At 38.0% G+C, this 25,247-nt stretch overlaps 1 protein-coding gene, 1 long non-coding RNA gene and 1 pseudogene across 15 annotated transcripts in view; 2 read left to right on the top strand and 1 right to left on the bottom strand.

The window, feature by feature from the left end:
• Positions 1-25,247, top strand: part of RUBCN (rubicon autophagy regulator) — an 84,222-nt gene that overhangs the window by 1,392 nt on the left and 57,583 nt on the right. For 2 of the 13 annotated variants that reach the window (XM_058295651.2, XM_023590965.3), the window contains exon 1: positions 14,316-14,595. The exons of 5 other annotated variants lie outside the window; for them this stretch is intronic. In XM_058295651.2, coding sequence (XP_058151634.1) covers positions 14,531-14,595 — 65 coding nt within the window. In that variant the 5' untranslated portion in view covers positions 14,316-14,530. Of the gene's footprint in view, positions 1-14,267; positions 14,596-25,247 lie in introns of those variants that run through there. 6 more of the 13 variants (XM_023590964.3, XM_004465836.3, XM_004465835.3 and 3 more) reach the window with 6 other exon arrangements.
• LOC101421736 (RNA 3'-terminal phosphate cyclase-like) lies at positions 810-8,601 on the top strand (annotated as a pseudogene).
• LOC111765920 (uncharacterized) lies at positions 10,852-14,188 on the bottom strand. 2 transcript variants are annotated; one of them, XR_011648546.1, is made up of 3 exons: positions 14,085-14,188; positions 13,643-13,699; positions 10,852-10,990 (listed from the first exon to the last, which is right to left on the bottom strand). It is a non-coding gene; the product is annotated as an uncharacterized lncRNA (long non-coding RNA). The 2 variants fall into 2 exon arrangements; XR_002798122.2 differs by lacking the exon at positions 14,085-14,188 and having other exon boundaries at positions 13,643-14,075.

The following is a 25,247-nucleotide window of genomic DNA, read 5'->3' as shown; positions in this document are numbered from 1 at the left end:
CATACTCAAAGGTCAAGTTGTTTTTTCTCTCCCTATGAAAAAATATAACCATATAAGAAAAAAAATGAATTAGCCTAGGACACACTTATCAAGAGGCACAAGAAGAACGTTTGGATTTGTAAAGAACCAAGAACAATATTTGGCATACTGAGTCAAGGGAGAATAACATCATGCTCTTAGCACATGCTTGATTTTATTACTGCTCCATGCTGAAACCTACTCCTGACAGCTAGGGAAATTAGGTTATAGAGAAAAAGTAGTTGGGACACCTGGGTTTTATTCAGTAGTACTTTTTCAATCAGTGTGGCTCATTCACCATGAGACCCTGGGAGAGTCTCTGGGCCTCATACTCTTCATCTTCAAAATAAAGAAATATAACACTAAGACTCCTTATACTTCTAAAGTACTCTATCTCACTACAAATGATTTCTGCAATCTATTCTCATTTATGGGAGTAAACTACAGGGAGGACTATTAGGTTAAGTTCTTAATTTTATGTAAGAAATTAATGCATTTAGAATTTGAACACATTTTATATATCACATACTTCCAGGACAGATAAGAAAAACCCCAAATGTGAAAACCCTTTCCGCAACCAATATATAAAGGTGCTCTGTTGTTCTGATCTTCTCCCTCACTGAGTCCCTATTCCAAATCTCCTTAGTTCTAAAGGAGTTAAATATTTCATTAAGCAATCCTAGCTATAATGTTTAGGACTTTCAAATTTGCCCAAGGGCTGAGGGTCTTCTAGTCTCAGAGCAATCATCCGTATTCCAAAAGGAAAAACAAGGAAACAAGAGTGAGGCATTATGGGTAAGTATATATCAACCACATAAAAAACCAGATCTGAGACACAACAAAAAAGGAACGATGGGGAAGCAAATGTGGCTCAAGCGGTTGAGTGCCTGCTTCCCACACGGGAGGTACTGGGTTCAGTTGTGGTGCCTCCTTAGAGAGAAAAAACAGCAAGCAAAACAGATGGAAAAAACAACTCAAAAGAGCCATGTGGTTCAGTGGTTGAGCATGGGCTTCCCACAAACGTCCCAGCTTCAATCTCTGCCCCCAGTACCTAAAAAAAAAAAAAGAAAGAAAAAAAAAGATGAATATACAAAATTATGTGATTATGATTATGCCAGATACCATTGACTCTACACTTTGAACAAATTGTATGCTTTATTAATATGTATCAAAATTGATTTGTTAAAAAAAGAAAAAAAAAAGGAAGATAAGCCAAAAAATCAACTGGGGCCTATCCGAAAAGTCTATCAGCCAGCTTTAAGGACTGGAGTTAAAAAGTCAACATTGCAATTTTCTGGGGCACAAGAGGCAGCTATTTATTTAATTATATTTTCATTGAGCACTAGGCATTGTAATGGGCCCTGGGGATAAACTGATGAGCAAGATGAATGCAGTCCTTAACTTTACACTGCTAGGAGAGTAAAAAATATTTTCTGAGCACCTATTGTGAATAAGGTCCTGTGATGGACACTGGGGATATGGTGAGCACAATAGTTCAGCAGCACCATCTAATTCAAAATAAACAGAGAATTCAACCAACTGCCGATTTTTAAGACTTGATTTCACAAAATGTAGACAAGCCAATGTCTAGGGTTGCCAAATAAATATAAGACCAATTAAATTTCAATTTCTCAGATAAACAATGAACAGTATTAGTATAATTATGTCCTACCTTTCAGATAAACAACAAATGCTTTTTTAGTATAAAGTATGGCCCATGTACTATTTGAGAAACAATACAAAAAAAATCATTTATTATCTGAAATTTAACTGCCACTCTTTTATTTTTTCTTTGCTATATCTAGCAACTCTAACAATGTCATACTTTTCTATTAATGCTTTCAGTTTCTCTTTTCATAATGTACCTAGAAATCTACATTCTCTTCAATGGTAAATACTATTTTTATACACTTCCCCTATTAACTTTTAAAAATTAGTTTGATATGTCTCTTAAGTCCCCCTTTTTTTCAGTTTTACTGAAGTATAATTGATAGATAATAAAAGGTATATTTAAAGTATACAGTTTGATGATCTTTGACATATGTATGTACCTATAAAGCACCACCATAATCAGGACAATAGATATATCTGCCACCCCCAAAATTTTCTTCTACTCCTTTCTAATCCTTCCCATCCATCCTCCAACTGCCCAGTCAGCCACTGATCTGCTTTCTACCCCTACAGATTAATTAGCATTTTCTAGAATTTTACATAAATGGAATCATAAGCTTTTTATCTTGATCTATCACTTAGCACAATTGATTTGAAATTTATCTGTGTTGTATATATCGATAGTTCATTTCTTTTTAATTGCTTAGTAATATTCCTTTGTGTGGATATAACACATTTATTTATCCAATCACCCATTGATGTACATTTAGGTTGTTTCCAGTCTGGAATTATTACACATAAAGCTGCTAGGAACATTTGTGACCATATCTTGGTATGGCTATAGGCTTTCATTTATCTTCAGTAAATATCTAGGAGATAAATGGCTGGATTTTGTGGTAGTTATACATGTAACTTTTTAAGAAACTGCCAAGCTATTTTTCAATATGGTTTTACCATTCTGCGTATTTTTCAGCAGTATCTGAGTGTTTCAGTTGTTCCACATCCTTACCAATGCTAGATATGGACAGTCTTTAAATAGTTGCCATTCTAGTGCGTGTATAGTGGTATATCATTACTGTTTTAATTTGCATTTCTCTCATTACTAATGATGTTGAGCCTCATTTCATATACTTTGCCATACACGTAATTTCTTTGCTGAGGTAGCTTTTCATATCTTTTGCCCATTTTTCAATTGACTTGTTTGTTCTTTTATAATTAATATGACTTCTTTATATATTCTAGATACAAGTCATTTGTTGGATATATGTTTTGCAAATATTTTTTTCCCAGCCTGTGGATTATCTTTCATTCTAACAGTATCTTTCAAAGTGAAGTGTTAATATTAGTGGTATAATTTATCCTTTTTTTTTATGAATTGTACTTTTGATATCATACCTTAAGAAATATTTGCCTAACCCACAATCACAAAGATTTTCACCTCTGTTTTCTTCCAGAAGTTTTATAGTTTCCAGTTTTACATATAAGTTCATGATATATTTTCACTTATTTTTTTACATGTGGTCTGAGGTCATATCTTTCTTTCTTTCTTTTTTTGCATAAGAATATCACGTGTTTCCAGCATCATTTGTTGAAAATACTGTCATTTTTCCATTGAAATGTCTTTGTACATTTGTTAAAAATCAATTAACTACATATGCGTGGTTCTATTTCTTGACTCTGTCTTCTGTTGCATTAATCTATATGTCTACCCTTTGCCAAACCACATTATCTTGAATAATGTAGCTCTATATGTCTTTTTTTTTTAAGATTTATTTTTTATTTATTTTCTCTCCCATTCCTCCCCCCTTCCCCCCCCCCCCCACTGTCTGCTCTCTGTGTCCATTCGTTGTGTGTTCTGTGTCTGCTTGCATTTTTGTCAGCGGCACCGGGAATCTGTATCTCTTTTTGTTGCGTCATCTTGCTGCATCAGCTCTCCATGTGTAGCACCACTCTTGGGCAGGCTGCAATTTTTTCAGTTAAAGCAGGACTCTTTGTCCTATTTTTTTCCCACAATTGTCTTGGGTATTCTAATTCCTTTGTCTTTCCATAAACTCAGCTTGTTGATTTCTATCCCCTACCCCCCCTCCAAAAAAAAAATCTTGCTAGGATTTTGCTTGAGATAGCATTGAGTCTGTAGATTAATTTGGGGAGAAGTAACATCTTAACTATATTAAGTCTTCCAAACCAAGAAAATGGTGTATCTTTTCATTTCTTTAGGTCTTAATGATTTCTTTCATCAGTGTTTGGTAATTTTCAACATGTAGACTGTGCATGTTTTATTAGATTTACACTAAATGTTTCTCTCTTTTTAAGCGCTATTGTAAATAATACTTTTTTAAAAATTTCAATTTCCAATTGTTCATTGCTAATATATAGAAATTCAAATTGATTTTGTACATTCAACTTGTATACCATGACATTGCTAAACTCATTCATTAGCAAGGACATGACTTTTTAGTAGTTTGGTTCGTAAATCCTTTGGAATTTTCTATATAGACCATCATGTTGCCTGTGAATACAGTTTATTTGTTTTTTTAATTCCTTTTCAATTTGTATGCTTTGTATTTCTTTTCTTGTCTTGTTGCATTTGATTGGGACTCCAGTAGGATTTTTAAATCAATTTTTTAAAAACAATTTTATTATCTTTTTTTAAAAAAGATACGTAAATAACACAAAATGTTACAATAAAAAAATGAGGGAGTATGATAAGAATGGACATCTTTGCCCTGTTCCCAACCATAGGGTAGAGCACTGGGTATTTCACCATTAACTATGATGTTAGTTTTTTGGTAGATGCCTTTTATCAGGTCGAGGAATTCCCTTCTGCTCCTAGTATGATGATCATTTTAATCATGAAAGGATGGTGAATTTTCTCTAGTACATTTTCTGTATTTATTAAAAAGATCAAATGATTTTTCTTTTTAAATGTAAATTTGGTGAATTGGGTTTTGTTTTTTGTTTTTCTGGAGTTTTTGTGTTTTTTTGAATGTTTAACTACCTTTGCTTTCCTGGAATGAAACCTGCTTGGTCATAGCGTAGTTATCAATTCTATATCTTGTTAGATATGATTTGCTAATATTTTGTTGAGGAGTTTTGTTTCCCTTTTCATAAAGGACATTTTCTTATAAGGTCTTTGGTTTGGGTATCAACCCCTTTTCAAGAGGATTTCTGGAATTTATATCCTGATGTAATTTGTATTCTAATGATGTTTATAGGACAACATATCTAACTCCCTTAAGTTACAGTGCATTTTTGTTCTCTTTTCAAAAAGCTGAATTCTTTACATTCTACAGTCTTTGTCACTGTTTTCTGCTTGTCTTTTGCCACCTTGCTATACCTTTCCTCTCTCATTTTATTGCCCTTCTTTGTTCTAAACTCCTTTTCCTATTCTAGTCTCTGCCTCTCTTAAGCTCAGAATTCGTTCATTTATTCCTTCATTCAATATACAGTTTGAGTTTCTACTATGTGCAAGGAACTATGCTAAGTACTGGGGGTATAACAGAAAACATGATAGACAGGGTTGTAGACATGGTTGTTGCCTTTAGGGAGCTTTAGGGCTACAAGAGGAGCCTGCCCACCTCAGCCAGCCAGTTTAAAGGACAGTTACTCTAAGGCATGGTTCCTTAACCAGGGGTCCATGAGTTTGAATTGAAATTTTTAAAAAACATTATTCTTGTGGGGACGTGTTGGTGTGGGTGTGATATATTTATTAAATAATACACAGTTAGTGTGGACTTAGTAAGGGGTCCGTGGTTTTCACCTGACTAGCAAAGGCATCTGTGGAACAAAAAAGGTTAAGAACCCCTGCTTTAAGACTTAATATGTAGAGTTTCTATTTGGGATGATAAAAAGTTTTGTTAATAGAGGGTGGTGAAGGTAGTACAACATTGTGAATATAATTAACATCACTGAATTATATATTTGTATGTGGTTAAAAGGGGAAATGTTAGATTGTACATATGGTATTAGAATAAAAATTTATTAAAAACAACAACAACCATGGAACTACAACGGGAACAGTAAACCCTAAGTTCAACCAAGGACTATAGTTAATAGTACAATTATAAAATGTGTTTTCATCAATTTTAACAATTGTACCACAGCAATGCAAGTTGTTAATAGTAGGGTATAATGGGAATCCAGTCTTTTATGCATGATTGTTTTGTAACCCCACAATGTCTTTAACAGAAAGAAAAAAAAAAGACTATGCCCTCACTGTCTTAGCTTGCGAAAAGGCTGCCAATGCAAAGTACCAGAAATAGGTTGGCTTTTTTTTTTTTAAGATTTATTTATTTATGTTATCCCCCATCCCCTCCTCCCGCCCTGCTGTTTTTGCTGTCTGTGTCCATTTGCTATGTGATCTTCTGTATCTATTTCTCTGTCTTCTCTTCTCATTTTTCCTCCCCAGGATTCACCAGGATTCAGTCCTAGGGACCTCTGATGTGGAGAGAGGTTCCCTGTCAATTGCACCACCTCAGTTCCTGGTTTCTGGTGTGCTTCACCTTGACTCTCCCTTTTGTCTCTCTCGTTGCATCATCACTTGCTGCGTGACCCACTTGCACAGGCACTGGTTCACATGTAGGCACTCTGCTCGCCATGCTGGCACTTGCTTGGACACTTGGCTCACCACATGGGCACTGGCTCACTACACAGGCATTCTTTCTCTTCTTCTTTTTCACCAGGAAGCCTCAGGGATCAAACCCAGGTCCTCCCATATGGTAGGCAGAAGCTCTTATCACTTGAGCTACATCTGCTTCCCAGGTTGGTTATAATGAGAATTTTATTTAGGCTAAAAGCTTACAGTTACAAGACTGTGAAATGTCCAAATCAAGGCACCATCAGAGATGCTTTCTCACCAAAGTCAGCTACTGGTGATCTTGGGGTCCTGCCATGTGGTGAAGCAAGATGGCCACCAATTTCTGCCAAGGTCCCTACCTTCCCTTCCAAAATCTACCTGGAGTTCAGCTGTGGGCATAGGGCTTGTCTCTTTCTGGGCCTCCTCTGTCAGTCTCAGCTGCTCCACTTTCTTCCTGAGTTCAGCTGTGGGCTATCAGGCATATGGCTCGTCTCTTCGGCTTGAGCTACTCCATAGGCCCAACCTCTTGGGGGCTTCTTGTTTAAACTTTAGCTGCTAGTGATCCTCGAGTCCTCTCTCACATGGCAGAGCTCCCTTTTCCTGTGTCTCTCAGTGTCTCCGTTTATGTAAGATCCAGCAAGAGGGCGGAAAGTAGTATATTGGTAAACTCTAGGAAGATTCTAGGGAACCAGTATTCTAGTGTTCTGGAGCATATAGGCATTCCTCCTCTCCCCCATGCTTCCTTTTTCTTTGCCCCTCTGGCTTTCCACTCTGGGATGAGAAGCCTAAGTTAGGCTGTGGGCTAACTCTCCTCTCTCTCTTTCCCTCAGTAGAGGGTCCCTTCTTTTGGCCCCTGCTCTGTTCAGCTGGAGTTTGAAGGAGATGGGTCATGGACAGATTGAATAATCCTCAAATGTGCTAAAGAGTTCTCAGTCCAGAAATAAGTATTTTTAATTTTTATTTTAACTTTCTATATTCTGAATTTGCAGGCATTACTTATGGTTGGCAATGAAATTTCCTAGATGAATGAATAAATAAACCAATAAATAAGTGCTTGGGGGAGGAGAGATGTTGCCGTGAAGACAAAATAAAAACCAGTCAATTAAAATATGGCAGAATTCTTTAAAAGCTTTAAAAATTGCCCCACCCCATATGAATTGCTATAAGCTTTATGTATAGTTAAAAGAAAAAGAATTTTGTTAAGTCAGAAAATTCAGTAATCAGTGAATTGGGTCGGTCATCTGGCACAATTGGTCAGAGATGTCTATAAATGCTAAACTGTAGGAAAAACAAATTTTCATGTGAAACACTGAAGTCGTGGTTATATTGATAAGGATGTAGTCATAAGAAAACAAAACCATGGGTTTTTACAGTCCTGAAATGTCTTCTGGGTCTCCCCTTAAGGGTGCAGAAGATCCTGGCTGGCCATAGCACACCCGGCCTGAAGCTTCAACATTTATCTGGACTGGAAATGATTCAGGATTTGTGTGATGGGCAACTGGAGGGAGCAGACATTGGCTCACCAGAAACCACCTTTACATCAGAGATCAGAGGTGGAACCCACATAGCTGTTACCAAGACAGCGGGGAGTGTGTGCCCCTTGACGCAGATCTTAATGCCCTATGTTCTTTTTGCTTCTTCTCCATTAGAACTTCATTTGAAAGGTAGAATTAATGTTGAAATGGCAACACAGATTGATTACACAATGATGGTTTTCAAGCCAATTGTTGAAAAATTTATTTAAAATTTAATTGTGTCATTAAAATGAGGGGCTACTATCCAAGGGGATGGTGAAGTAATTGTCTGAATGTCTCCAGTTAAACAAATGAACCCAATAAATTTAACTGACAGTGGTTCTGTGACTAAGATATATGGAAGAGCTTTTGTTGCTGGTGTTTTACTATTTAAAGTAGCAAAATATATAGCAGTGGCAGCAGTAAGATGCATCAGAAAGGAAATCAGGGATCTCTATGTTAACATCCAACCTATTCAGGAACCTAAAGACCAAGCTTTTGGCAATAGAAATGGAATCACCGTTTTTGCTGAAATATTGTTTGTTTGCTGGATCATCACTTGGTAAACGAGGAGTAAATGCTGACAAAGTTGAAACTGAAGCTGCCAAAATGCTGTCAGCTACTCTTAAATATTGTGGTGCTTTGGATGGGTATCTGTAAGATCAGCTGATCATTTTCATGGCATTAACCAATGGTGTTTCCAGAACTAAAACAGGGACCAGTTACCCTGCTTACACAGATAGCTATACATTTTGCTCAACAGCTAGCAAAGGCTAAATTTTCTGTGAAGAAGATAAAGAAGATTCCTTTAAAGACACATATATTATAGAGTGCCAAGCAATTGGGATGACAAATGCAAATGGTAGGGTATTTGCCTTTTAAGTAATGCCTCGGTAATGTACTGAACTAATTCATTTCATAAATACCAAAAACACGATGAATAAGAAGTACTAACCACACTAATCAAAGAAGTTGTAGATGTGGGAGGAATGGGGGTTGTGGGGAGTGGGGTATATGGGAACCTCTTGTATTTTTTAATGTAACTTTTTGTGCGTTTATGTATCTTTAAAAAAAAGTACTGCCTTTTCAGTTCCAGTTTGGGGATCCTGGCGAGACTTCTCTTTATATCCCCAATTTACATAATCTGTAAAGGGTTTTTTCCTCCCACCAGTCATATTTGTATTCTGGGAAGAAATTCTTTTTCAAGGTCAACCCATTTTCCTCTTCATCATCAAGAAAATTGTCATTCATGTCCTTTCTCTCAAAATGGCTGCTATTCCACAGGGGAGAGTCATAATAAGGGTTGAACAGCTCCCCTAATCTTTTTCTCTTTTCAGTGGTGTGATGGGGAACATATTGTTTGTCTTGAAGCCTAGTTTCAGATAGATCCTTGCCTGTTTTTTAAACTTTTTTGGGGGGAGAACATTTAAATCTAGAGAGAAGTTGCTAAAATAGTACAATGAATACCCATATTCCCTTCAACTACTTTGAACAATGATTGAAGTTTTGTCATATGCTCTATGTATGTATAAATATAGAGACAGATAAAATTATTACTATTTATTGTTGAACAATTTGAGAGTAAGTTGCAAACATGACTCTTGAGAATGTATCGCTAAGGATTTATTTTACATGCCACATTAAAATGATCAAATTCAGGAAATTTAACATTGATGTGATACTATTATCTAATGTATAGCCCATGTGCAAATTTTGTCAATTATCCTAATAAAGTCCTATAAGATAATTTTTTCCCCATCTAGGATCCAATCTACATTTACATATCAATTTCTTAGTCCTGTCTCTCTTTTGTTTCCTTTAATCTGAAAAAGTTCATCAGCCTTTCTTAGTCTTTTATATTTACACTTTTTTTTTAAGATTGCAGGCAGTTGATGCTAGATTGTCTCTCAATTTGGTTTTGTCTTGTTACCTTGTGAGTAGAATTTTTGTTAGGAATATCACATAAGTGCTATTTCTTTCTTTGTAGTGCATACCATCAGGAGGCACATGACATTTTGTCCTATTATTGGCAATATTTATTGTTAATGATGTTTCTTCCTTCTTGTTGCATATCACCAGGAGGCTACATGATGCCATTTTGTCTTCTTCTTGGCAGTTTTTTAAAAAGATTTATTTATTTATCCCTTAACCCCCTCATTTGCGCTCCCTGTCTGCTCTCTGTGTCCATTCGCTGTGTGTTCTTCTGTGTCTGCTTGTCTTCTCTTTAGAGAACCAATCCTGGGACCTTCCAGAGTGGGAGAGAGGTCCTTAATCTCTTGTACCATCTCAGCTTCCTGGTCTGCTGCATCTTATTGTCTCTTCTCTGTCCCTTTCTGTTGCATCATCTTGCTGCACCACCTCTCTGTGTGGGCCAGCCCTCCTGCCTAGGTCAGCACTCTGCATGGGCTAGCTTGCCATGTGGGCCAGCGTGCCTTTACCAGGAGGCCCCGGAGATTGAACCCTGGACCTCCTACGTGGTAGACAGAAGCCCAATTGCTTGAGCCACATACACTTACCTTTTTGGCAGTCTTAACTTTGGTCACTTGATTAAGATGATATCTGCCAGATTTCTCCACTACAAAAGAACCTTCTTATTCTTTTTATAATTAATAAGTAGTATATGATAAGAGACTTTGAGAATGTGTAAATATGCCTTTAGCATCCATTAGTGATTACCTGGATCCATTATTAAAATATTGGTTACAAAATTGTGATCCTCTAACTATCATTCCTCTACATTCATTAGTTGGCGTTTTTACTGCGAAAAAGAGCTTTCCCTTGTTTTTTTTTCCCCCCCTTCTTTTTCTTCCTTGCTTCTCCTATTTATTTGATTAGTCATATTTATATGTTTACTTTTTAAATTATATTTATATATATATATAAGATTCCAGAGACTCATGGATTCATTTTGTCTTTAAAAAAATTCTCGGGAGGGTGGCCATGGTGGCCGCACTGCGGGCGTGCGGGGCGACATAGCGCCTGCTCGGGGCACTGCCGCGCCAGGACACAAGCCTTGCGGCCATGTCAGCAGATGCTCATTGGTTGACAGCAGAGGAGAGGAACCAAGTCATACTTGACCTTAAAGCAGCAGAATGGTCGGAATTAAGTGAGAGAAATGCCATTTACAAAGAATTCTCATTTAAAAATTTTAATCAGGAATTCTTTTAGTGTTTCGCTATTAAGAATGATGATTCCAGGAAGTGGATGTGGCTCAAACAGTTGGGTGCCTGCTGACCACACAGAAGGTCCCGGGTTCAGTTCCTGGTGTGTCCTAAAGAAGACAAACAGGACAGTGAGCTGACACAACAGGCTACCACAGCGAGCTGATGCAACAGGATGACAGAGCAAAGAGACACAATGAGGAAACAAAATGAGAGACACAAAAAGCAGTGAGTGGAGGTGGCTGAAGTCATTGGGCACCTTCCCCCCACATGGGAAGTCCTGGGTTTGGTTCCTGGTACCTCCTAAAAAAAAGACGAGTATACACAATGAATGGACACAGAGACTAGATAGCAAGCACAAACAACAAGGGCAGGGGGAGAAATAAATAAAAATAAATCTTCTTTAAAAAAAATTCTCTTCTGAAAGCAAAGGCATGAAGAATGTAAGGGCTGTGCTTATCTTTGAAGAGAATGTAGAGCAGTATGTACTTCATGAATTACTTTTTTTGTTCAAATTGCTTTTTACTTGGTCAGTGGAGGCATCTCTTAGCTTTGAAAATCTGAATATTTTTAAAAGTGCTGCTAGGAATAATTTTAGTGAATATAATTAAAAGAATATATTTATTAATATAATGAAAACTTGTTGAATATGTTCAGGAGCACTTTTTCTTAAAACTTTTTTTTTGGCAAATAGGTAAATGTAATGCAGTTAAAAGATACATTATTTCAATAACTGATTCTCAAAAGAAAGTGGCTTTCTGAGACTTGACTTTTTCTTGCCAGTGGTACTCTAGGACTTACTGTTTGTATAAAAATACCATCCTGGTAATCTTGAAAACAAGGAAATTGATCAGGATCAAATAAACTTTTTTTTTTCTTTTAAAATATTAATACAGTAGGTAGTTGCTAGCTAAGGCTAGTACATTTATGTGACACTTATTGAACCCTTAAGCCAGATATTTTTGCATATTTGGTTATTTTTAAAATTTGTACTGCAGGTGCACAAAATTGAATTAATTGTAATCTTTGGTTCATGACACATTCTCATAATTTTCATTGTCCGTTTTTATTTAGTTAATTCATTATTTTAAATAACATAATTAGTTATAACTTGTTATAATTTAATAACTTATTAGTTGGCTTTTTAAAAAAATTCACCTGCAAAGCGCCACTCAAAACAAATCCTATGGCAACAATCCTGTCACCTAGCAATTCTACTCCTAGGTGTGCACCCAAGAAAAAATTTTGCTTACATATAAGAGGTGATATGTACAAGAAGGTTTATATCAGCACTGTTCACAATTGCAGAAATCTGAAACAACTGAAATGCCTATTAATGGGAGAGCATGAATAAACTGGAATATTCACAGTGGACTATTACACATAGTCAAAATCATCTATAGCAATAACACAATATGGATGAATCTTATCAATATAGTCTTAAACAAAGAAAAAAAGCCTCAAAAGAATAAATGCAGGTTAACACCCTTTTAATAAAGCTAAAACAACAACAAAAATATTTAGACCATAGATGCAAAGAAACTATATATAAAAAGGAAGCAATGGAATCATAACAAAATTTCAGGATTATGGCTCTCTGGAGACAGGGAAAGCAGAGGGATGGGAGGGAGGAGGGATATATGGCTAGTGTAGATTATTTTGATGTTTTGAAATTGATGACTTTAAAGTACATATAAACTCAGACTTGGACATATGAGGAAAATCCTGTTTTCCAAACCTTTTGCTACAATTTTACTACTACAATGTCCTTGTAAAGCTTACTTTCATGTAAATACATGTTAAGATCATGTAGCATTAATTTGGGAATATTCTGTATGCCAGAAAAATGAAGTTACTGCATTTGTAGAAAAGGAAGATAGTGAAATTTAAGTCAGTCCCTGTCTTAAAAAGTATAATCCTTTAGTAGGAAAATATGAGAAAGTTTGAACAAAGAGTATTTTTTTACATATATAAAAGAAAGTTGGAAATCATAACTTGCATTAAAGGGCTCTCTCATTTCATTTTAATTCTACGAAAAAAGTTTCTCATGTTGGAAAATTCCTAAATGTCATAAATTAGTTTTAGTAGAACTGCTCTTTTTTTTCAGAGTTATCCTTGATCCCTCTCTGTCCCTAACTTTGCCGTATCCAATCCCCCATTGAATAGTGCTGATTCTCCTTCCTTAACATTGCTCTAACCTGAACTTCCTTGTCATCCCTCCAGCGACTGCGTTGGTTCAGGCCAGAGCTTGCAAACCAGTAGCCCAGGGTAACATTCAGCTGTATGCATACAAGCTTTGGTTTGGCCTGCACAGCTTTAAATTTTTAAAAACCTGTTGACAATATTTTAAAATTTAGAAATTGTACTTTAAAAATAAAGATTCTAGGCTTTAAAAAAAATTTTTTAGGGGTACCAGGGACTGAATCCAGGACCTCCTACTTGGAAAGCAGGCACTCAACCACTGAGCTACACCCACTCCGATTTCAGGCTCGTTGGAGCAACAAAACAGAGTTGGCCCATTTGCCCATTTGGCAACATTCAGGTACCTTTTTGGATGCGGCATGGGCATTCCAGTTCGGAGTCCCTGCCATTCTGTTGCTTCTTACAACTGGCTCACTTATTTGCATTACCTGATTGGTCCCTGCAGGGACTTCTAATTTCCTCTCATACCTCTTCTTCCACCCTTACTTCCAATATTGTATATAACCCACCCTCTCTCCACATTGTCAAAATTAGTTATCTAGGTAGGTTTGATCTTATACCTTAATTTATAAATCCTTGATTTGCTCCTAATTGTTTTCAGGGTAAAATCCAGACTCCTTAAAATGGTAACACAAGGCACTTCATTATCTGGTCTTCTTGCTGGTCTTCTCTTCACCCCTTGCCAGCTTTGATTACTACTTAAAACCTTGTCTCCCTGCCTGTGCTGCTCTCCATAACCTTCTCTTCCCTTTTTTCTCCTGGCTAACTCATAATCATTCTTAAAAGCTCCGCTTGGACATCAAGCCTGCAGGAAACTTTTCCTGACAGTCTTTCCCTCCTACTCTACCGTTGTGACCCCATAAAAACCTGTCCTCTTCAGAGTTTGTGAGCTGTTCATTAAAATTTACCACCACAAACAGGTGTTAAACCAGGGTGGGCTGAAGTGGGGTTAATCGTACTTAGATTTAAGACCAGCATTATTTCCTACTATAGAACTCTTACTGAGCCTGGTCCCAAGGTGAAGTACGACCGCGATGTGTAACCGCCCACAAAAACGGACCCTGAGTCAGACCATCCAAGTTTCAGTTTCCGGATCCCTGCCCGAGGGGGGGTGGGGGGCTGGCACGACACGCACACCGCGCGTGCGCCAGGGGTTGCGGTCAGCTGAGAGCGCGGCCTCTGATTGGGGAAGGCGGTGCCTGCTGGGACCCGCCAGGTCTTCGAAGGGCTTTTGGGGAGTTGTAGTTCTTGGAGCCGGAAGTGGGGGTGCCCGGGACTGACACTGCCGCTGAGGCAGCAGTCCGTGCTGCTACCGCCACCCGAGTGTAGCGCATCATCCTGTGCCCACCCGACGTAGGTGCTACTCTGAGCCTAGCGGGCTTCGACAGCCCTGAGGAACTAAGCGGCAGGGACGTCTTCTCAGCCAGGAGGTGGCCTGGCAGTCCCCGATGCGGTCGGAGGGCGCGGGAATGGAGCTGGGCGGCTGCGAGGCGCGCCTGCCGGAGGAGAACAGGTGGGTGGGGTGGGGGCCGGGGTGTCAGGGCGGCCGGATGCTCGGAAGCAAAGAGTGACTTGCCAGGGTCCGTAGGGCAAGGGGAGAGGCAGGATAGACCCGAGGATGACTGCTACCAGGTACATGTTCGAGAAGAATTTTTGAAAGAAGGGAGAGGCCAGGGCGTAGGTAGGACGAAGGAACGGGTTTAGTGAAGATGAGGAAAGGTGGATAGGATTTGTTGAGGACATAGAAGAAGTAGGTCAAGCTCAGATACAAGGAGGTGGATATTAAGTCTGGGAGAAAAAGACCGAGGTGCCGCAGTGAGATTTTATAGGCCAGAGTTTATAGAAAAAGAGTAGAGCACAAGATTAGTTGCCTACCTGAAACTTGCCGTGACAGAAAGTCGGGCCAATATTCAGTAGGTTGATGTAAGAATTTTGGGGAGCAAAGGATAGGCGTCATTAGTGGCCTAGGAAGAAGCTTAGGTGGGGATGAGTTTGGGGAAGAGAGAAGCAGGGCCTGTGGATCAAAGTGGGCAATTGTCATGACAACAGGGAGGCGGTGGGGGCTTACAAATGAGACTACAACTTGTATTCCTGCCCTTTGTATTGTATCCCTGTCAGAGAGTGGCAGGACCTCTCACTTCCTTTTCATCCTCAAACCCTTTACTCCTTCCCCACAATGCAAACTAAGCAATTTCACATTTATTTATGTGGAACTATTGTCGGAAAGTAAGATTTTAAAAACTTCTTTGACTAAATGGTGAATTGGGCTCTGTTAGAGGTGCTATCCACAGGTAAGGTTTGCTTCATTAATAACACTGGTCTTAACCTCTTTTAAGAGTCTGAAATGGTGACAGGATAGAACAGGAATGTGACTGAAGGGAGTCTTGTTTGGCTTTTGAAAACGGTTTCAGTTATAGTAATGGTCTCAGGAGCAGCTGGAGTCCAAATGCAGAATGTTTGTCCCTGAGAAAATATCAAGAGGGGAAAAGTAATGAGATGTTGTGTCTGCCTGAAGGCCTGGTTGATTTTAAGGGTGACTCCTTTTATGTGCACAGGGAGCACGTGGCCTACTCTATAAAACCTGGACTGACGGGACTAGAATTCCTGCTTGAGATCTATTAATGAATGTGTACTGTGTGAAAATGAATATCTTACCGTTTTCACGTTTCAGTTTCTCCTTATGTATATTTGGCTATTTATTCTTCCCCCAGATATCTGTGAAATGCTTCATGTGAAAGATCCCATTTAAATTCTAAACAAGTTTTATGATACTTATTATTTCCTGTTACCAGTTCATGTAGTAATTCAAGTTCATATTTCTTCCCTATCTTACTGAACATCTAGCTGGGTTATTTATTTACCACAGGCCAGGTACTGTTTAAGAACCCTTACAAATATCAATTTATTTAATCCTAATAACTATATGTGGTGGGTACTCTTATTATCACCATTTCATAGATGAGGAAGCTGAGACATAGGATACAAAAGTTGCTAAGGTCACACAACAAATCCCTGGTAGAACCAGGGTTCAAACCCAAGCAGTCTGGCTCCACAGTCTGCATTTTAAATACTTATTCTGTGCTATGACAAAGAAATGTGTAATATAGTGAATAAATTTTTTGTATCATTCTTTGTTTATCATTCAGGCTAGTAGGACAGCTCCTTTCCTGTCTATTCTTTCCATGCTTGCTTCTTAACCTAGGAATGGTAATTGAAATTTAATTTCAGCAGTGGGATTCACCCCACAAAGTCACTTGCATTGTTGCTATAGGCCTACTCTCTGTTGGTGACTGGTTAACTTAGAATGTGTTATTTAATAAGGCTTCATGGCACCAAAGATCTTCTTAGCTCCAGGTAGACAACTGGCAAATACATACCTTATAACTGAGAATTGAGGCGTTGTGGCTGGGTCACTGAAAACCAAAAATTTCTGTAACCAATAAAACCCAGACTCAGAAATAATCTTCCTGTTGAGAGAACACCATTTTTATATGTTAAAGATAAATCCATTTCTGAAAGCAAATGATAGAGTGAAGCATTCATCAGCATTAAAGCCAGATGTTAAAAAAAAAAAAAAAGCCAGATGTATCTCCATTTGAATTCTCGCTCCACTGCTTAACTTGGCTTGGCCAAGTTATTCATCATGTCTTAGTGAGAATATTGCCTTCCTGTGAAGATTCAATAAGATAATGTGCATAAAGCTCCTCACAGACTGCCTAGTAGGCACTAAGTGCAATAAATAAATAAATAAATCTACTTCTGTCTCCTTCTTTGGCGCCTCTACCTGTGTTAGCATACTGGGGGCCGAGGTATTGGTTGAGCTTTTAAATTTATTTTTTATTTCTCCCCTCCCCTCCAGTTATCTGCTCTCTGTGTCCATTCACTGTGTGTTCTTCTGTGTCCACTTGGATTCTTGTCAGTGGCACCCGGAATCGGTGTCTCGTTTTGTTGTGTCATCTTTCTGTGTCAGCTCTCCGTGTGTGCAGCACCATTCCTCAGCAGGCTGCACTTTTTACGCGCTAGGTGGCTCTTCTTACAGAGCGCACTCCTTGCGTGTGGGGCTCCCCTACGCGGGGACACCCCTGCGTGGCACGGCACTCCTTGCACGCATCAGCATTGCGCTCAGCCAACTCATCACACGGGTCAAGGAGGCCCGGGGTTTGAACCTTGGATCTCCCATGTGGTAGGGGGACGCCCTATTCATTGGGCCAAATCCGCTTCCCTAGCTTTTAAATTTTAACTTCCCCTGGAAAGTGTAGCTGTGCCTATTGTTTTCCATCTAGCTAGTTATCACTTTAGCAAATTCTAGTGCTTAGGGAGGATACTTAAGTTTCCCAAGGGTTTCCTAAATGCCAGCTGGTTGGAGATTGGTGAAACTACTAAACAGTTTAAAAGAATGGTCTTTCTCTAGCATTGCTCTCTTACTCTAGACTCCCAATGTGAATTCAGTTCCCTCATTTCAGGACAGCCTCCACACTGCTACCAGCTTAATTTTTCAGAAACAAAAATATTAGAGTATTTTGCTTAGCAATGTTCAGTGATTTCCCATGGAAAATAAATAGAGTCAAACCTTTTTTAACATTGTATTCACTCTGTACTTTAGTCCCTATGGACTTCCCAGGTACAAAACCATGGCATTCATTCTTGCACCTCCCGCCTTACATTCTCATTCTTGCTTCTCTACACCCCCCTCTTGGCCTGGAGAGCTTTTTGTCATCCTTTTAACCATGCTGCTTTAGAAGACATTCCTGATCTGCCCTTTTCCATCTGATAGCATTTCTCACTTTGTAGAATAGTATTGAAGTGCCCATTTCCCTCTTTACCTTCTGAATTCCAGGAGAGACGGTGACCCTTCCTCTTTCACCACTGTAGCACCAGTGCCTAGCGTAGTGCCTGATGTATAATTGGTGTTCAATGAATGTTCATTCAGGGAGTGAAAATGTTAATAATTTGGTCATGCTTCTTACAATTGAGCAGGTGCCTCTGGTACTATTGCCTTTGAAAGGACCTTCTCCCTATTCATTTTCACTTTTTCACATTTATCTTCAATTCCTATTTTCTTTCCCTTTGACTGTGCTAGGGGTTGACAGCTTATATAATAATAGTAGCAAAAAAAAGCAGGGGATCACATGACTTTAGAGCACTCTGTATTGTTAGTTCAATTATTAGTACAAAAAAATACAGAAACGTTCTCTTGAAGCTGTGGGGGAAACTGCTAGTGTCAGAACTCAGGAGGAAGGATGTAGCAGCTGACTGCAGGAGCTGAAGCCTGAAGCTTTTCTTAGTATCTACACTCCCCACATCTGTTTCTGCTTTTTATAACTTTATCACTCTTTCAACTAACTGGAAATTTAAAAAAAATTTTTTTTCCTTCAGTAGTTTCATCATCCTACTTTGGTAGGTTGGAGACTTGTTATGTTCAATAAGATAGCCACTAGCTACATGTGACTATTTAAGTTTAGATTAATTAAAACTAAATAAAATATAAAATTTCAGTTCCTTAGCCATTCTAGCCTTATTTCAAGTGCTTAATAGCAACAATGGCTAGTGGCTACCATATTGAATCACACAGATATAGAACATTACCAGCATTGAAGAAAGTCCTGGTGGACAGTGCCATTACAGACTTTAATTTGAATTTTCCAGGAAACAACTATAGCATTTTTACATATCTTTAGTTTCCTCTGGCTCATGCTTACTTAAAATTTAATCCACACTTGATAGCGAAGAGGGAAGATAATGAAAGGAAATCATAGGGACTTAGCAAACTTTCTGAAAGTTTATGGTGTCATGGCCTCTTCCAATGAATCTCACAGAAACCCTGCTGAATCACAGAGCTGAGGAGATGATTGACACTTGACTAGAAAGCAGTCAGCAGAATCCCAGCATTTCTAAAGTGTTCTAAGGCAGTTTTCCTACGAGCTCTCTCATTTGGATGCTTTTGCAAACAAGCGTGGAAGAGCCTTGATGCCGTCTTCATTCACCTCCCTTCAAGACCATGATTCTCTTTCTGCCTCCTCAAAAGTCATTTAAGAGTTTTCAATTTTCCAGGAAGTTTTTTTTCTATTTGTTTCTCCTCCTTTTGTTTTTACTTACTGTTTTATTGCTTTTTGGTCAGAGAATATGGTCTGTACTATTTTACTTTGGAGGATTTACTGATGATTTTTGGCATCTTAGTACAAGGCCCGTTTTGGTGAATGTTTTATGGGTGCTTAAAAAAGATGTATTTCAGAATGTAGCTTTCTATATCTAATATAGCAAACACATTATTCAATCTGTTTGGTCTTAAATATGTCATTTTTTAAAAATGATTTTTTATAATACTTTCTTGCTGTTTCCTTCTCTCAGCAGTTTTGAAGATAGTCTGGTTTCAGTTCTAATAATGGTTATTTTAAAATTTTAGATAGTATACCTAAAACTGAGAAGACTGATCCACTGTCTGTTCTTCTATGCATTTGCTATTGAAAGGTGGTTCTTTTACCTTGTTTGTAAAGCACTCTGCTACCCAGACTTTATGAGGTGAGATTGTAAAGCAATGAGACTGGCTTTTCTTATGACTCATGAAATTGACCTCATTGTTCTGCAGTAAAATCTTATATGTCTCTTCCATTCATTTAAGTAAGCAGATTTGAGTTTCTGCTTTGTACAAAATGCATCCAATATTTGAGGAAGTCTATCCTAGCTTTCCTACTTCAGTGAGAGCAGCATTCATATTAAACAGGGCCTTGGAATTTGTGCTCATCAAGAGGAGTTTAAATGCAGTTGAGATATTCTTTGGATATGGAGCAATGTGACTAATCTCATTTATGTTACAGACTGCCTAATCCTAGGATATTTGTGTAGCATTTTCTTTGAAGCCGAATGGGTGAGAAGGCTTTATTGAAGATACCCTTCCTGATTTAGTTGGATTCATTAGATTTTATGTTATAGAAGTTCACAGGGAGACTAGGATGGAAAAAAGGGAAGGCATATCTATGATGATGTTTTCTGTAGATTATCAGTTACACTTCACCCTATGAAGCAGTTGTTGTTGTCATTTTACAAATGAGGGAACTGAAGCTTAAAGGTTTAAGTAGCTTGCTCAAGGATGCACAACTAGTGTCTGGAGAGCTAGGATTCAAATTCAGGTTGGACTGACTCTGAAGTCTGTTCTCTTTTCACTGGATAGCTTCTTTTCCCTTCCATTAAAATATAAAAGAAGTTGAAAAGACATGGTCCCTGTCCTTATGGAAACAGCCATATGCCCTTAAATAACAACGGAAAAAAATATCATTAGGGGAGCAGATGTGGCTCAAGCAGTTGGGCGCTTGCTTCCCACATGGGAGGCCCAGGATTTGGTCCATGGTGCTCCTAAAAAACAAAAAAGAACAAGCAACAAGCAAACAAACGAAAAACCAGTTCGGGAGCCAATGTGGCTCAGTGGTAGAGCTCCAGCTTCCCACATATGGGGTTTGGGGTTCAATCCCTGGCCCTGTTACCTAGGAAAAAAAAACTTAGAAGGAGTAGTATATTGACAGCATATGCTATAGGGCAGAAGTTCTTTTTTTCCTTTCTTTCTTTTTTTCTTTTCTTGAGGTACCAGGGGCTGGGAATTGAACCTAGGACCTCTTAGGTATGGTGCTGGCACTTGACCACTGAGCCACATTAGCTTCCCTGAGTTGGTTTTTCTGTCTGTTTTGCTTGTTATTTTATTTCCTTTTTTCATTTTTCAAAAGGCAATGGGAAGTTTACCCGAGACCTCCTGCATGAGAGGTGGTTGCCCAATCACTTGATCCACATCTGGTCCCCATGTGGGTTCTGAAAACTGAGATTATTTGTAACCTCTTGGGAAGGAGGTTAAGCTAGAGCTGAATTTGAATCCCTGAATGGAGCAAGAAGAGAAGAGATGTTCCAAGTGGAAAGATCTGCATGCGTAAAGTCATGGAAGGAGGAGTGAGATAGTCGTGTTTCTAATAGAGTGTGATAGAGTGACTGTATTGAGATTGAAGAGTACTGAGATAGAAAGTTGACTGATGGATTAGGGTAATGTGATGGAGAATTGTTTAACTTTGTACTGAGGAGTTTGTGCATCATCAGTAGTTAGGCTTCTGATATAAGGAGTTTCTTTTCCTTTGTTATATCAGCACACCGTTGAAATTCAGTAAGTTCTATACTTTTCAAATTTGGTACGGTTAGTGAGGCATTTGTTGAATAGATACAAAGTTGCAAAGCATGCCTGCAGGTCCTGTTTATTCCCTCTTAAGATTCTGCTGGTGACCACTGTCTGGCTAAATCCCCCAGACCCAAGAGACTGTATAATACAGTCAAGTATGTTTTTTCTTTAAGCATATTATTTATTTAAAAAGCAGCATAAATATTTAACTACATACTCTGTAAGTTGAACACTCTATAATTAAAACAGAAAATATTAACCTGATAAGAAGATATTATTAGCCTGATGAAATGTGGTAGTCTCTTTTTACCTTGGTGTTACCGATAATTATTTCACTTAATTACGTTTTTCTCCAAACCATAATTTTAAGGAGGAACCCATTACTTCTTCCCAGGAAATGTTTTCTGGCATTAAAAGCCCCAGGTGCCTGCCTGACCACATTCTTTCAGTATAAGAAGCCCTTGATATTTGGTATATTTAAAAATCCTTCATGGTGTTTCCAGTAACTTGTTAGCTAACTTTGTTCAGATTATTGTTCTCTAACTAATTGCTAGTCTCAGGGAAGGCCTAAACATTCTTTTTACATTCCTTTCATATCACCAAACATACCCACTATTAATGTATCATGATTTCTTCCAGTATTTTTATGTTGAGATCATAAACATAATCTTATGTTCTGGTTTTTATACTTTGACATGCTATCATTAGCTTCAGAAACTTCCTAATCAAAAATTTTAGTGGTTTCATGTTATTCTATAGTATGAATTTCATACCAACCCACCCTTCCTCCATCAAGAATCACATCACTACCTGACTTGGACAACTTGACCTTCAATTCTTACCTCAGATAATTGATACCATGATCCATTCTAGATAACTGGGCACATTGTAGAGGTGAAGGCCAATAAGTTGAAACTGTTTCCTTTTGCCGCTATAAAGTATGTTAGGTAATCAAAGATATGTAAATATATTTTTTACATTGAACCTCACTTTACAGTTGTATAGTGCTTCCACTTATATAAATTAGTTACATGGTGTTACAGGTATTAAAAAATAACATTTATTTTCTGTGGTTTACTTGTAATTTTTTTTAAACCTTGAGAGTCATTTCATACTGTGATTTGGGAAGTTGAAGAATGTGGTTCCAGTTCTCCCAGGAAGAAACAGATGGGACTTTATTCTGAGATTGGCTTTACTGTTGGTTATGAAAATGACTAAGGTAGTGAAGGGTTATGCTGATCCTTACCACTCAGACTTCGGTTAGAAGGTTAGAAAGGTTAGAAAGACTTGATTATAATTTATGATGATTAAAGAAGAACACTGTGTACTTGGAGAAGTGGTTGTGCAAAGAGCTGTTTTGATTCTAATACACTTCAGAGGCCTTGGCCATGCCTACATAAAGGCTACATGTAAACACAGAGTGATATCCAAATAATTATTACCAAACAGGTTTAACCTAGGAAAAGACTGACATTACCTGCTTAAAGTGTGGGAAGAGAGATTTGATTTCTCCACTGTAATCTGCTTACTTGCATCTCTGCTCCAGGCATGAATGGATTAATCCAGTCACAATGTTCTTCAATTGAACTTAATATTTCAACTTTCTGAAAATAATATTTATATCATTAGAGTAAAGGATCCTAAAATGGTGAAGATACTAAAGAACTAGCTATGTAAATAAAATTTTTAAGCATTTATTTATTTTTTATTTTTTTATTTTTTTGAGATACTGGGGCCGGGAATTGAACCCAAGGACCTCGTATGTGGGAAGCCAGCACTAAAACACTGAGCCACGTCAGCTTCCCTTTAATGTTTGTTTTTCTTCTATATGAGCACATACCAAAAGTAGAAGATTTGGTGTATTCAAGACTAAAAGCTACATTCTTTTATAGTTTTGGTATCTCACCGACACTATACTGTGATGAAGGGAAGCTTTTTAACTTTGTCCAGAGGAAGTTGTTAATAGATATGAATGCTCAGGGTTTTCTAGGATTTCAGTGTTCTTTGTATACTTTAGACTCAAAGCCCTAGGATTATAGGGTATTTGGTATCTGCTTTTGGGATTTATTATAATTTACTTTGATAGTTAAGTTGTAAGATCAATAAGAATGAATCAGAACACAGATATGCAGAGTTACTTGATGAACCAGATGGCTCTCAGGCCTGTAAGAATTGATTGTAATCTGTTAGAATGTAAAAACTGTGTTAGTCAGAACAGGCCAGAGGCTGGTTGGCCCTGAGGAAGCATAGACCAATAGTCACTGAAGAAAAAGTTGGCAGTCAGTTGCCCTCTATGGTGGCAATTCTCACAGTACAACAATAAATGACATTTTTATGACTACCTCAGTCTCTTGTATGGATTTTAGTTCTCTTGAGATATCTCTCAGGACTGGTATAGAAATAGAACAAGGGAAGTTTGATGACTCAAATATCTAATGTCATAAGTTAATAAATCCTGGTATAGCCCAATTCAAATAAACTTTTGGTCTCGGGCTACAGAGCAGAAGACTAGAATGAGACCTATCTGGCCTTTTCTTTTAAGATAATACTCCTATATCATACCTAACTTCATTCCTTTTCAAAAATTATTTGTAGATTTTATTTGCCTGCCTTTACCCCACTCATACACTTTCCTAAAATAGTTCATTAAAAGTACAAATAGTTTTGAGTACTGACAGAATTAGAAACATTGAAATTCAAAACCCTCTTATACTTATAGGTATTTAAGTGATTTTTAAAAGTTATGGTGAAAGAAAAAGAAATTTTTAAAAAAGTTATGGTGAAAGTTCCCTGAAGAAATCACTGATATTCCCATTACTGAATTTGAAAAGAAGAAAGAAGTAGTATTTTAATAAATGAGAGGCCAAGGTGAAAATGTGCAAAATAACAACTGGGGACCCAGGGGAAGGAGTTTGGTACCTCATCTTCTTATGTTTTCCTTAACCAGTTTGATTAAGTGCATCCAGTTCTTTTCATTCAATTGCAGTTGGTTTTGAGTTTTTATTAAGTTGGAAGCTATGTTGAGAAATGCGGCTTTTAGAATTTAAGAAACTTAAAAAAAGAAAAAAATAAAAGAAGTATCTTGAAGACCAATTTTCAAACTTTTCCACTAAAGTGCTTCAAATGGTCCAGGAGAATTAGCCAATCACTAGCTGTTTGATTTGGGAGCATGTCCCAAAATGACAGTACAAACTCAAAAAAAAAAAAATTGTCTCAGTTTTAACTTAAAAAATCACAGGATAGGGAAGTCGACTTGGCCCAGTGGATAGGGCGTCCGTCTACCACACGGAGGTCCGTGGTTCAAACCCCAGGCCTCCTTGACCCGTGTGGAGCTGGCCCATGTGCAGTGTGGATACGCGCAAGGAGTGCCATGCCACGCAGGGGTGTCCCCCATGTAGGGGAGCCCCACGTGCAAGGAGTGCATCCCGTAAGGAGAGCTGCCCAGCACAAAAGAAAGTGCAGCCTGCCCAAGAATGGCACCACACACACAGAGAGCTGACACAGCAAGATGACGCAACAAAAAGAAATACAGATTCCTGTGCCGCTGACAACAACAGAAGCCGATAAAAAGAAGAACACGCAGCAAAATGGACACAGAGAACACACAGCTGGGACCAGGGGGTGGGGGAGAAGGGGAGAGAAATAAATAAAAATAAATCTTAAAAAAATCATAGGATAAAAAAAGAGTGAGGGCAATTTGCATTCTTAGTCATATTTGTGTACAGGTATGTGTATAGGGCTATTTGCATTCTTAGTCATAATATTTGTGTACAGGTATGTGTATAAAGCATTTTCTACTCTTCATTGCACTATAGTTAGTGCTTGGAAATATAGTAAGTAAAAAGTAATCTTTTCACTTTTTAAATTTGTTTGGCAAAAGATTTATTTCTGATTCTGAATTTAAGCATATGCCCTCATCTCTTTATATATTGCCCAATACTGTCATTGTCCAGAAATTGATTTTAATGGCTCACAATCTTTGTATTGACACAGGGTTATACGCTCCTTATATG

The sequence above is a fragment of the Dasypus novemcinctus genome, chromosome 4, assembly GCF_030445035.2.
Source record: "Dasypus novemcinctus isolate mDasNov1 chromosome 4, mDasNov1.1.hap2, whole genome shotgun sequence".
NCBI lineage: Eukaryota > Metazoa > Chordata > Mammalia > Cingulata > Dasypodidae > Dasypus > Dasypus novemcinctus.
The sequence above is the reverse complement of the archived record's forward strand: the minus strand, read 5'-3'. Positions and strand labels throughout refer to the sequence as shown.